Source organism: Epinephelus fuscoguttatus, linkage group LG18 (assembly GCF_011397635.1).
Source record: "Epinephelus fuscoguttatus linkage group LG18, E.fuscoguttatus.final_Chr_v1".
NCBI lineage: Eukaryota > Metazoa > Chordata > Actinopteri > Perciformes > Serranidae > Epinephelus > Epinephelus fuscoguttatus.
The window spans coordinates 19,302,443-19,316,790 of NC_064769.1; the positions used below are offsets into that span (position 1 = coordinate 19,302,443).

Here is a 14,348-nt window from a genome sequence, read left to right on the forward strand (position 1 = left end):
TGTTGGCTCCATCCTGTTGTGGTTGGTTCTCTCAAAGTTTCACGGATGAGGTCTCCGGGTGGGCTGTTACACAACCAATTACATAATATTTTCTTCACGCCACTGCCATTCTGTGACAATTAGATGTGCTCTAATGAGGAAACACATGGGAACTGGCTAATTTCATCAAGAAACACAATATTAATAAAGGCAATAACTCGTAAAACTAGATTGTTCTGTAATCATTACACTGATATTCTTTCATAAACAAGAACAGCAAAACATGAAAAATTATTGAATTATACTTGCAAAAGTTCAGTCAGGGAGACAATACTTTTCATGCTTAGGGTGTAATTTTTCTTTCTCACCCTGCCATTCACTCCTTGTACCTTCTCCATAGCCTATGATCTTAGATAGATAGATAGATAGATACTGGAACCACAGTTGAGGAGATAACCATGGAGGAAGTGTAACCTATGATCAGCATTGTCACTCTCACTTTTACTCACATGGGCTCACCTTTATAGTGTAGTATATAGACATAGTGAAAATACAGCATTCTCCATTTTTGCTGAGGACCCCCAGAGAACCACTGGATCAAGTCATGCTCAAAACATGTAGAATATTGTTATTTGATGGTATGGTGCAGCCATAAAAACATGAAATTTTGGGTCTGAATATTTCAGTTAGTATAAACATTATACAGCTTTAAGTGCTAGAACAAGCTACAGTTCTTCTTTCCTTGATTGCTTACTGTCAGGCAGTCAGTGTGGAATAAGTAGACCAACCAACCCCACTATTTATGGGGAAATATGTATGTATTTTATATTAAACTGAAATTAAATTTGTGAAGACAGCTAATGGAAGAAAAGGAGCATGAAGTCAGAAATTAAACTGAAATCTTGCTGTAGTTTGTAATGGGCTTTGAGGCGTCAACTGTATTATGGCCTTGTATTAAAGCCACTAGACCAGAGGTGTCAAACATACAGACCAAAGCCCACCAAAGGAGTTAATCCGGCCCTCTAGATGACTTTGCACACCTAATGTTGATGCATTTGTGAAGGCTGGGAGCTCTCAGGAGCAATTTAAACAGTGAGCAGATACTTCATGTAAAGTGCTGCCTCAGAGGCTTTTCAAACTGACCAGAATACAGCTCTCTGAAATAACAATTAACTTACTGTGGTCATATTTAAATATATTGAACATCATGCAAAATATTGTCAACCAGTATAAAAGAATATGTATCAGACTTTTTTCATAAAACAGTACAAGTGGAATCCTGCTGCCCTGGCACTGTCAGAACTTCAGACTGTAAATGGTTTGTAAAGCAGAGGATGACTTAACCTGCATCTTCAAAAGCTTCGACTTAAGTAGAAAATTATAAAATAATGCGCATGTAATGAAAGTGAGTAGTAGACTGACTAAATGTGGAAAAACTGAGACATACTGCTGGATTTGAGCACATTTTTCTGAGGGTATTGCAGTCTGTTCATCATTTGTTTTTATAAATGGATGAACGTTTTCAGATTGTACTTCTTCACACAAAAAGGGAACTATTTGAAGGGGTTCTTATTTATAGGTTATTATGCAGTAGTTTTACCACTTGAGATCGAATTGGGCTGTATGTGGTCCCTGAACTAAAATGAGTCAGGCACCCCTGCACTAGACACATGTTTACGCGCCTGATGCAAAGCACCGTGATGTAACACGTGAAGCCCCGCCTCCGGGCGCGGGATGACTTTAAATGCGAACACCCTTTCACACAACATCACAGCAAGGAAACGATTTGGTGAAGCAGGTTCCCGCGATTTATAGGCTTGTGCGCTCAGAAAGCAAAGGACGCCATGTCCTACACTAAATTCGTAGCAGCTCTTGTGAGAGCGAATCAAGGCAATGTCGGCAAAATACGCATATCACCTGGAAGATGGCGGTCCACAGTGGCATCCACCAAGAGCCAGGAGGAGAAAGATCAGCAGATAGATGGGTGCACCGTGGTGGAGGCTGTGCCCGTTGAGCTCATCAGCGAGACCAAAAATGTGAAAAACACGCAGTTAAGTAAAATCCACATCGATTTCGACAACACGGAGGAAGCCTACAAGAGCAAGCGCAACATTGAGCTGCTGCGGAGCCTGCTGGTGTTCAAGCTTTGTACCATTGACGTCCTCGTTGAGAAAAACAAACAGGTGAGCTGCTGATGTTGTTCAGAAGTTAACCTTTTGATTTAAGAACAAAAAAGTCTCCTTACCTTTAATTTTGATGAGATACTGTAAATGTATAACGTGTGCGTAATGTATGCGTAATAATTAAGGAAACAGGCAAGTAAGATGATGCATGCATGTAATGTAGGATGCACTACTGAGAGAATAACTTCGTGTCCTTGTTTTGGTTTCAGTTGATAGATCTGAGCAGGAAGTTGCTGGGTCAGTGGATGTTTGAGAAGATGATGAAGATGACCTTCTATGGTCAGTTTGTGGCCGGAGAGGACCACAACTCCATCAAACCTCTGATTCAGAAGAACGAGGCGTTTGGTGTGGGGGCAGTTTTGGACTACAGTGTTGAGGAGGACCTGACACAAGAGGAGGCAGAGAAGAAGGAAATGGAGTAAGTCATGTTTGCATCAGTAGGCTACTTTCTCATTAAGATTCAGGCTCACTGTGAAATGTTAAGATGCTCTAAACCAAGCACAGTTAATCAGTTCCAACCCTAAAGTATGCCGTATGTGCACTAGATGATTCACAAGTTATGCAACATACTTAACTTAAAAGACCTATTGAGTCAGGTTTGTTTGTTTAGCACACAATCACCTGCCCCATGACTCAGCCAATAAGTTTGCAGGAAGGAGTTTGAACAGGCCATTTTAAGAGTGACCACCCGCCCCCACCTCGCTCCTCTGCACGCATGGTTGTAACAGGAGCTGCACACTGGGTAGACTGGACTGGGCACACTGGAATAAAAAAAAAAATGTTGCAATGAATAGATATACGATAATAATACCTTTACAGTGGCATCATTATGATAAATCCACTTAAAGTTGTTTTATATTAAAACAACTAGCAATACTTACATTTAGTCATTGCCTTTACACCAAAGCATTCAAGATGTTTTTTACACGTGATTTGGCACATTATCCTTGGCTCTGTGACTGTGCAGCACATACTACACTGTAGGCCTCACTAGCTAATTTAAGCCTTGGACGGGGTGGTGGGTTAAACCAAACATCATGCAGGTATATGCTTGTTAAGGGAAGTTTCACAGATCAAACATGTGGCACTGATACTTGAAATACAGGTTTCAAGTCTGGTCGGCTCCCTTTAGTGTGATACTTTTCTCTCACAGGTGCCTGCGTTCTTAGTCGTCCATCTGTAAATTATCTTCTGACTTCTTTATTTACATTACAGCATTCCAAAAAATTATAGCTCAATATAGTTAATTCTTATCTTATCACCTCAGGTGTGGCTTCCATCATGTTCCTTATCAAATTAACATGAGTCACACATGGCACAGAATGTTTCATTCCAGTGGAGAGACTGTAAACAGACTGTATTTTATCTCCAGTGGGCAAATAGTGCTTCCCCCTTATTGGTTGGCTAGGACCAACACCTCTCTTTTGATTGGCTGTGCTGCTTGTTCAGAAGGGGGATGTACCACCTGCAAGGGCAGCCAGCCTTTTAGAGTAATGTGCTACATCAGTACTGTGCCAGATCCTTTCATGGGGCACACACACACGGAAGTGTTACGCAACGCACTGAGGAGGAAATGAGCTTATTTTTCTTTAACCAAGGACTATCACGCTGAGCCCAAAACGTACACACGCTGAAGTGAATGGAAGCACATTTTTGTTTTTAAAAATCTTATCAATTCACAGAGAGAAAAGACTGTTAGGTCCATGATGAAGACAGCACAGTGAACACAGCGGTTTGATTGTACTCTGATAAATCTCTCATGTCACAACACGTCCAGAAATGGAGGCCATTATCCTCTCGTGTGAAGAGCTATCAGCAAGACTGGTTAGATGACATTTGCCTTTCTTCAACGTAGGCAAGGCAGCTTTATTTGTATAGCACATTTCATACACCAGAGCAATTCAAAGTGCTTTACAGAGCAATAAAACATAATAAAAGATACAGAATTACAATAAAAGAGTAAAGAGATAATATAAAAGAAAAGAAAAAGAAATACTTATAAGATGAGTAAATAAATATGTTAAAAAGATAATTTTGAGAGGACATTTAAAAACAATTCTAGAGAATAGAAAATAGATAGTAATATAAATAAATAAATAAATAAAGTACTTGAATAATAAAAATTACAGTGCCGTGCAAGAAATTCATAAATATTTGATTTAATAAAAGGCAGCCGCAAACCAAACAGATATGTCTTCAACCTTGATTTAAAAGATATGTGGTGCATAATATCTAAACGCTGCTTCTGGGGACACAAAGCAGATCAGTCCCAGAGGACCTGAGAGGTCTGGGTGGTTCATATTGTAGCAGAAGGTCTGAAATGTATTTGGGCCCTAAACCATTCAGCGCTTTGTCGATTCTCAGACAGACAGAACTGGATTGGTGTGATGTACTTTAGACATGGAAACTTTTTCCCCCATCTTTTTATCACCGTTCAAAATTGTGTTCCCTCCCACGCTCACTGTTTGCATACTGTCTGGTTAATTAAACGATGTAAGTGATATGCGACGTTATAACACTGAGAGAAAACAGAGCCACTAGAATCTTGTTTTTATTTGTTGTGTAGGAAAGTAAACTATTTTATGTTCTGATGTCATCCTGTTCTTCTTTTTCAGCTCGTGTGTCTCTGAAGCAGAGAAAGAAAGCCCAGGTTTGTATATACGTTAGAAAATAACTGATCTATTGCATGTAACGTAGTGTATCTGTTCAATATCAATATGTGTTACACAACCAGCCACTGCATGCTTCACTGACTGCACAGTCAGCTTGCAACTGAACAACTGGTTTGCTTTGATATTCAACTGCTTCAGCTTGACCTTACTGCAACACAAATCTAGTGAAGTGTCAAGTGTTGGTATGGCAAGTCATGAGGCCATGTGCTCTAGCCTGGGGAGTACTGGTTATATCTGGATTTAGTGGGGTCTGAAGTGTCTAATGCAGCGAGGACATGACAAGACACGTTCATGGCTCCTGTTAGAGGGTTAATGTGCTTTCTCTGATCTTATTTTAAAGTCTGATGTGATCAGAATTTTATATTTTAATGGGAAACAGCAATTTCTTGATATGTTCTTAGTATGACATGCTCTGGCAGTAATATTAATGATAGTAGTAGTAGTGCTATGAGATCAGGTTTAGACAGAGGATTTCAAATTCCTCAATTTAATAATGCCTAAAATTATAATTAATATACTGTGGATATTTCCATAAACCATTTTGCTTGTGATATTTATTGTCATGGAAATAAATACAGGACTGAAAACAAAAGCTTGCAGGATTAAAACAGCTATTTTGACTACTTTCAATCTCTTGAAAACATTAATATATTTTGTTTTTCCTATATTATCTGAATATTATAGCTGAAATTGTCTCATTGATAAAAAGGCGATGGAGACATTTAACTCCCAGTGAGCTCCCAATTACTAGTAGTTCCAAATACAAAAATATATAAAGGAAAAAAAGCTCTAAGTTGGTGGTTATTTTCCACGTCAAGCAGCTGATGTCTCCTTCATTTCCTCCAGATGCTGATCATCGCGAGAAGAAGTACAAGGCCCATCGTCAGTTTGGAGACAGGCGTGGAGGGGTTACCAGCGCTCGTACCTACTTTTACGCAGACGAGAACAAATGTGACAGCCAAATGGAGACATTCATAAACTGCATTAGAGCCTCTGGTAAGTAGTCAGGCTTCTGAGGGAGTAATTGAGAAACATAAAATGTTAGTTTGGATATTATTAATGGCTATACAAGCCCAAACTACAGTGAAAAATACACCAAATTAAATGGGTGTGGAGTCATAAAACACAGAGAGATATAAAATGTTTTATCACTTTCAGGTGGAGCCTCAGCTGATGGATTTTCTGCTATCAAAATGACTGCCCTGGGACGCCCTCAGTTCCTTGTAAGTTTTACTTCATGTCTTCAATATAAAGTCAAAGATTCAGATTTTAGATAACAGTATGAATGGCATTGATTGGCAACAACAGTGCTGCTAGATCTAACAACAACAAACCACACAGCAATTATTACGGGGTAATAGGTCAATGAAATATTAGCTGTTTATCTCTTTATGGTTTTGAGTCAGTGCCAGTGGATTAGTATGATCATAGGTTCACATTAAGAGACAAGAGGGAGACTGTGTCAGGTCTTAACTTTCTCAGACAAAAGTTAAGTATGATTCAAATGCAGTATTATGATTTGATTGTTTATGAATTGGTGTGCGTTTGAACAGCTCCAGTTTTCAGAGGTCCTGGTGAAATGGAGACAGTTCTTTAACGTCCTCGCAGCACAACAGGGAAAATCTGAGATGATGGTTTTGGAGCAGAAGCTGGAGCTGGAGGAACTCAAGGTGTGTTTTGCCTTTGACGTCTAATGCAGGTTCATGCATGTTCATCCATAACTGGTGTCCTCAAATAACGTGTAGTTGTTTCGTAGATGTTCTGAAGTTATGACTTTAAGAGCCATGTCCTTATTTCTTTGTAGGAAAGTTTGACAAAGATGGGTGTTGGAGCCAAGGATGACATAGAGAATTGGTTTACTGGAGAGAAGCTGGGTTTGTCAGGGTAAGTCAGCTTTTGCTTTTGATTATATAGCCTACATCCACACTGTAGCCCATGGCCTTCTTGAATCCCTGTGTAGTCAGTTGGAAAACAAAGTGTTAACATATTTTAATATACATTTTCTCACATCTTATTGCCAGAACGATAGATCTGCTGGACTGGAACAGTCTAATAAACGACACAACAACAATCTCCAACCTGCTCATGGTGCCAAACCTGGAGGTGAGTCATGTAAATATTTAGCGGTGTTCCCAGAATCTGAGAAGGGAAATAAATGCACAGACTGTGGCAGTTCAGTAAATGTTGCCCATGTACGTCGTCATCCGTTTATATCGGTCTCATAAATTCTCATGTTTCCTGTACCCTGAGACGTGTATGATAAACACAGAAGGCCTTAATTTCATCTTTAAAAGGGCATGTTTTCAGCAGTGATACAGCATTTGAGAGCAGACACCCATTTTTGGTGATCATTTTCTAGTTCATACTTCTTAAACTGCATTTCAGACTCATCATTTTTATAGATAAATGTTATTATATGGTAAAGTAGCAGATAGTGATGTAAATGAATTAATAAAATAGATGTTAGCAAGACAACAGTGTTTGTCTCCCCATTTGAACTTGGACTTCTTTGACATATTGTGGGGGCAAGTTGATATAGAGTATATCATAGCAGACATGGATCTTCTTCAACAATATAATAACCAGGGCAATATCATATCCTTTCCCCAGAAGAACACAACATAATTTGGGACACACAGTACTCCATAAATTTCTGCATAGTTGGTATGAGTCCAGTTATAATGCACATGTTAATGTAGCCAGTTCTAGTGAGGGTAGTTGTCTGATTGAAAAGGGACACTGGACAAAATGGCAGAGGCACTCATGTTGCTCTCATCCTAACTCACCCAACCCCCACTCTGCCTGCCACACACTGATATAGTTAGTGGGGTTACCCTGATCATAATGGCTTTGAAAGGAGATGTTAAACAATTCAATGTTTTGTGTGTTGCTTTGCAGACAGGCCATCTGGAGCCTTTGTTGAACAAGTTCACAGCGGAGGAGGAGAGGCAGATGAAGAGAATGCTGCAGAGAGTGGACGTTCTGGCCAAGGTGAAGATAGGAAATCAAATAAACCAGAAGTGAATTGTGTTTGCTGAAGTGACGAATCTGTTTGTCTTGCAAATGAGAGCCAATGATTAGTGTCACTTATAGAGCTTGTAAACTGTAAATATTCTTTCCAGCATGCTGTGGAGAATGGAGTAAGGCTAATGGTGGACGCCGAGCAGACGTACTTCCAACCAGCTATCAGTCGTCTGACACTGGAAATGCAGAGGATATTCAACAGAGAAAAGCCAATCATTTTCAACACCTATCAGTGTTACCTCAAGGTAAGACCACAGTTTCTCATCACATCTATTCGTGACAATTTTTAGATCTACAAAATCCTTACCTTATCCTTAGACATTAGGGATGGGAATTGATAACATTGTAGATTTTTTTTATTGATTCTGCTTATCAGTTTGATTCTTAATTGATTCCGGATCAACACTCTGTGTGGAAAAAGTAGGCCTACACAGGTTTACAGCATCAGCGGCACCAGTGTGTCTGTCATCATCTAGCGTGGATGAGATAAGACAACATTCGTACAGCATTCATACATTCAGTGGCACTTTTCATGGAGTGCTGAACACATAGCATTCCTGGACTTTAATCCATGTCGCGTAGACAGATGTTTGAGCATGTTGCTGGTGTTTCCACCCTTTCTTGAAATTATAATTTGATTGACGTTATAAGCACTGTCGTCATCTCTCCACATAAAAAGAAGCCACGCTTTAGGCTGTGACTCCTTAACGTTGAAAGATACCAGCAGTCTAGACACAACGGTTTGGCGTCATTGTTTTACAGAGCACAACTATTGGAATAACATGCAGGCCCTGACAAAAGTAACAGATAAGCTCAGAGGCATGTGATGTCTATGTTTGTGAATGTGGAACCAGTTCTTGATGTCCATCCCTAGGAATCATCACAGCTGACTTCTGTACTCATAGAGGTACCCTGCACTGTAAGGATGATTTGAAATAGTGATATCCTTTTATGTTTTTTAATTCTCCTAGGAAGCCTATGACAATGTAACCGTGGATGTCGAGCTGTCGCGACGGGAGGGCTGGTACTTTGGTGCCAAACTGGTTCGTGGAGCCTACATGTACCAAGAGAGAGACAGGGCCAAAGAGATTGGCTACGAAGACCCAATAAACCCAGACTATGAGAGCACCAACAGGATGTATCACAAGTGAGTTTTCAATTGTTATCAAGACCCTTGATGGCTTCGCTAGAACATGTCTAAATCCTAATCATCCGTCTTGTCGTTCATCCAGGTGTTTGGAGTATGTGCTGGAGGAGATCGAACACAGCAGGAAAGCAAATATCATGGTTGCGACTCACAACGAGGACACGGTTAAATTCACCCTAGAAAAGTACGTATTATCTCAGGCCTGCATGACAACTTCAAACTTCCATTTGGCATGTACCATGGGCAAAGTGTTTGAACACAAAAGCCTTAAACCTCTCATTTACGGATTAGGCTTAATGGTTTAAACCAATGCTCAGGATGTTGAGTTCAGTGAAACATATTCTTTGTTAACTTTCCAAACCATTTAAAGGCTTTACAGAATGAGATTGTCACATGAAGGCTTGAATACCACTCTCCAGCTCTTATTATGTAACAGCTCTGTAATGTACTTTTTTCCCCTGTTTTTTCAGGATGAATGAAATGGGCCTGTCACCCACTGAGAATAAAGTTTACTTTGGACAGCTGCTCGGCATGTGTGACCAGATCAGCTTCCCACTAGGTATGTGGCCCTCCAGCTCTGATTCTAAAAGTACACAGCGAGTTATGGAATCACGGAGGCTTACATCACAGAGTCATGTGGTCAGAGAGGCTCCACTGAAATGTAGTCCCTTTACACGTCAGCTTTTTGACACTCATACGGCCACTGACCTTACAGATATTCTGTCCAATCTATTGATATTTTGGGAGCAAACAACTCCAGGTTCTCAGTGTCCTTATTATCAAAGCTCAGCACGCTATCAGTCTGCATGGAAACACATCACCATGCAAAGGGTTAGAGGTACACATTCAAGAAAACAGTCAGTATACGTCTGTGCATAGCAGCTCTTTGTTTCTCTGTATAAAAACTCTCAACAGTCAGTCTAAATGTATTATGTAAGTGAGATACAGAAGACAAATAGGTAACATTTCAACCTCATGATTAAAATTGTTAATGCCATAGCAGCCTTAACCTTCCCTCCACTAGTGAGACATACTGGCTGGTTTGACCTTGTCATATCGCTTGATATGTAATATCAAAACCCTGTTTTTACCTATCAGTGTTATCTCAATACATTTAATCACCACAAGTACATTTTCAAATAAAGCAAATAATGTTTTAAAGGAACAGTGTGCAAGATGTCAGAAGATTTAGTGACATCTAGTGGTAAGGATTGCAGATTGCAGCCAGTTGAAACATTTCTTGATTAGAATTCTTTCAGTGTTGTTGCTGTTGTTCAGGAGGTTTTAACGTGAGCCTAATTATCTGCAGAGGTCTCTTCCTCTTCAAAACAAACAGACCAGGTGATTAAAACCAGTAAAAACACTGAATAAAGTAGTTTCATGTTAAAGAATAAGTGTTTTTCCAATGATCTCATTCCCGAGGGGCTGCTAACTATGGTGGCAAATGGCCCTATCTTGAGCCAGTATTTAGTTGTCCATTCTGGGCTTCTGTAGAAACATTTTGGTGCAACATGGTGGACTTAGTGGACAAGTACCCGCTGCCTATGTAGATATAAATGGCTCATTCTATGGTAACGAAAACACAACAAGTCTTATTTTCAGGTGATCATACACTAAAGAAAACATACTTATAATATTATATTCCATTTCTGACAGTATATCCCCCTAAATCCTACACAATGGACCTTTAATTTACAGGGTAAACACTGAGTCAGTTTTGACAGCAAGTGTCTTTGTAGCACGGTTAACTTTATGAACTCATGTCAGCTCAATGTGTATGTTGGACATACCAGCTAAACACATCACATGGAATGGAGATAGTGGATATTGATTCATGTTTTTCTGCTCTGTGTTGAAATTAGGCCAAGCTGGTTTCCCAGTCTACAAGTACGTTCCATATGGCCCAGTCAATGAGGTCATTCCTTACCTGTCTCGCCGTGCTCAAGAGAACCGCGGCTTCATGAAAGGATCCCAGAGAGAGCGCAGCCTGCTGTGGACTGAGCTGAAACGCAGGATGCTGGGCGGACAGATTTTCTACAAGCCTGTCTACTGAGGCACAGGACCACAACATACTAAGTGCGGTACATCTGTAATCATTCCACCATCTTAACCAGCTAACTGCTCCCTGTAGAGGAAGATTCATGTCCTTCCTTGGCTTGTTAGGCTGCACAATATGGAGGAAGGTTTTGCCATTTCACTGACAGATATTTTATGTGTTGTATGGTTTGCAATGTTCATTTTAGCAGTATATTTAATACAGGAGTCTTTAAAACATCACCACAGTGTTACATTGTGGAGATGTTTGTGCTGCTGCGTTAAGAAGAGCTGATTTAGTTTTTTGTCTGAATCATAAGTTGTTTATTTAACTCATCAGAATCAACACATTTACTCCTTTTTTAAAGAACTTTTGCAAATATTTGTGCTGCTAAACACTGATCCTTTCTGACATATAGCATGGAATTATTCAGTAGAGGCTAAGAAAAGTTTATGTGTATATATGGTTACCAAAGGTGGCTTACTTGTATATAAATATAGAGCATTTGCCCTGTGCTTTGTCATGGTACGTTTTGTCCAGTGTTAACTTTTATGTAACTGTCACTTAAAGTGCCTCATGATTGTTTTCATAAGATTAACTGGAAGCAATCAGCGACTGTACAACTTTGTTTGTTTATGTACACTCCTCTGACGCCTGCACGTTGATGTTCCTAAGGGTAAGAGCACATGAAATGTTAAGTTTTACAAAATGTAACACACAGTTTCTAATTGTAAACTGTTAAGGTTAATGTTTTGTGGATGTGTGGAAATGAGCCAGCCACCTGTGACGTGGAAATGACTGTTTGCAGTACCAAATGCTCATTTTGCCTCCGACAAAACAAACTCCATTTACTGTCTACTGAGCGGTACGAGGCTAAAGAGTGACTCAGTATGATCCATTTCAGTGGATCATTCACGTCTAGTGTGCTCTTATACTTGACAAGTGCCAGATGGCCCCGACGACATAATTGTCCGAAATAAAGAGCATCTCCTGCTCGTCAAACAGAGGCAGATGTTCAAATCAGAAAACCAGGAACTGTTACGCCCCGTGTGCCAAAATGTTCCAAAAACATGCTGCGGTTACTGCTGTGAATTTCAAGGAAAACTGCCCCCAAGTATTCTGAGAACACCTGCGCTGTTGCATAAGCTGCACTGGAGGAGAAGTGGCCTGTGAGGTTAATTTGTTTTGGTAGGGAAGATTTCAGAAATACTGGTTGTGTCAGTATCTGTGGTTTCAGTGCTGCCCAGTGGAGTCCTCCTCAAAACCTGAAAGGTTTTAGAATGAATGTATTATAAATTGATGTTTGAATTGAAGTTGTTTTCTGAGGACTGGAAATTAATACTGTAAAATGTTCTTACACCTTTGTAAAAGGCATTGAACTAAAACAATGAATCCTTTTTGTAAAGTTAAATAAAATATACAGGGTGTTTTGGGACATGACAAAAGTCAGTAGTCTTAAAGTAGGTCTGTGTTGCCATTGTGACATAATTTCTAATGCTTGTATTTCACCCTACAGCAGTGTTGCCATGAGAATTTGACATAAAGCCATAAAAACATGAAGTCAAGTCAAATTTTAACACCATCAGAATAATCAAGTTGCCCTTATGGTGTGGATGGTTGAGTTTTTGAATGGTAACCTGGTAACACTGGGTCATTTGAAGTATTTTTTATAGAAATACTGGTTTTATTTGAGTGCATTTCATGTTGTTTTTCTTTTTAGTTTTTCTCCATCATCACGGCTGTATTACTATACCACATTTTGTACAGTTGTAATATACATGTAATTTTTGATTAACACAATAAAATACGGTTGACATTAAAAGCACGTGTTGGAAGTTAATTTGAACAGCACTGAGCTGTAAATATGTTAAGTTTTTGTTCATATAAACACAAGAAATTTGTGCTCTAGAAAAGGATCAGCACTCAGTGAATAACCTCCTAAGCCCTATGATAAGCTATTATTGGCAAGGCTTAACTATATAGACCAGTGAGCAGTGATAACTAACACGTCTTTGGGGTCATCAGGTGGGAACCTCCTTTCACCAGTGTTTCGTCTAGTTGGTCCCACGACACCTCCAGGAGGCTAGACAGTGATCTCTGGCGTCCCAGAGACACTCCCCTAATGCCAGGTCTCACTGCTCCCCGCACTGACCCAACAACCTCCTTTACCTTACTTAAACATGGCTTTCTCAGCCCAAACAGCACTGCCACCTCCAACAAACCCAGGCTCCGTTGATGCGAACTCCAGGTAGCGACCGTGCCGATACTACCTTTCCTAGCACATTCACCATACTCTTTTTCACATGCTACATATCACAACTACAATATAAGCTAAAGTTAAAGGAGATAGAGAAGATAAACTCACAGGCTTTCTCAGCCCAAACAGCACTGCCACCTTCAACAAACCCAGGCTCCGTTGATGCGAGCTCCAGGTAGTGACCGTGCACATTCACCATACCCTATTTCAAGTTAAAGTTAAACTGTTGGGGAGAATTTGTGGAGTTGGAAAACTCAGAGGTTGCATACAAGAGATAATATAATAATTCATTCTTCCTGCGAAGGGGAAATTTGCTACATTACAGCAGCAACGAGATTGAGAGTGCAAACAGGAAGCATCGGTAGAAAAAATACAAAGCAATATATAAGCACATAAAATAAGTTAACTATACAAAAATGAGCAATATGATAAGGAGGCATCAAAAAGCAGAATATAATAAAGAAACAGACTGAATGGCTGATTTTACATTATTGACCAATGGAAGTATAGATATTGCAGTTTAACAACACTGATATTGCACCTGAGTGATTGATTGTGAGCAGTAAAAAAATAAAAGCAAGATACAATGTTAAATAGACCAGCTGAGTGGCAGAATTTACATTATTGCATTTATCAAGTGTAGATATCTCACAGTAAATACAGATACAGATATTGTACATGAGTGATGATTGAATATTGATGATACAGTATTTTATTTAAGACAGTCTTTGCTGCTTTAAAGTTTTACAACTCCATCCGCTGCCCTAACTATAGTACCCCAGACTGGATCAACACAACCCTTATCTTCATTCGTAGTGACATAGCTGTGGTTGTCGATCAGGGTTGATAAAGCCCTGATCTAACAGGTAAAACATAAAGGCCTACTTCAATTCTTTAAGCAGATTTGTCACGCAACTATCTGTCATGGTTACAACAGTTGTGTAGAGATGTAGCATTCAGCAGACGCCTATTTTACACACCAATTCAGCCTCTGTGGGAGGAGAGTTTACATCTGACTTCTTTCAGCCCTCACAGCCAATGAGATATGGCT

General features: G+C 39.7%; 1 protein-coding gene across 1 annotated transcript; it reads left to right on the top strand.

The window, feature by feature from the left end:
• The first annotated feature begins 1,725 nt into the window (after positions 1-1,725).
• prodha (proline dehydrogenase (oxidase) 1a) lies at positions 1,726-12,862 on the top strand. The gene is made up of 14 exons (XM_049604338.1): positions 1,726-2,162; positions 2,372-2,580; positions 4,778-4,812; positions 5,681-5,830; positions 5,993-6,057; positions 6,388-6,504; positions 6,639-6,718; positions 6,856-6,937; positions 7,733-7,825; positions 7,957-8,103; positions 8,830-9,005; positions 9,091-9,189; positions 9,476-9,564; positions 10,868-12,862. The coding sequence occupies exons 1-14, from the start codon at positions 1,824-1,826 to the stop codon at positions 11,056-11,058; spliced, it is 1,872 nt and encodes a 623-aa protein (XP_049460295.1). The 5' UTR covers positions 1,726-1,823; the 3' UTR covers positions 11,059-12,862.
• The last annotated feature ends 1,486 nt before the right edge of the window (positions 12,863-14,348 follow it).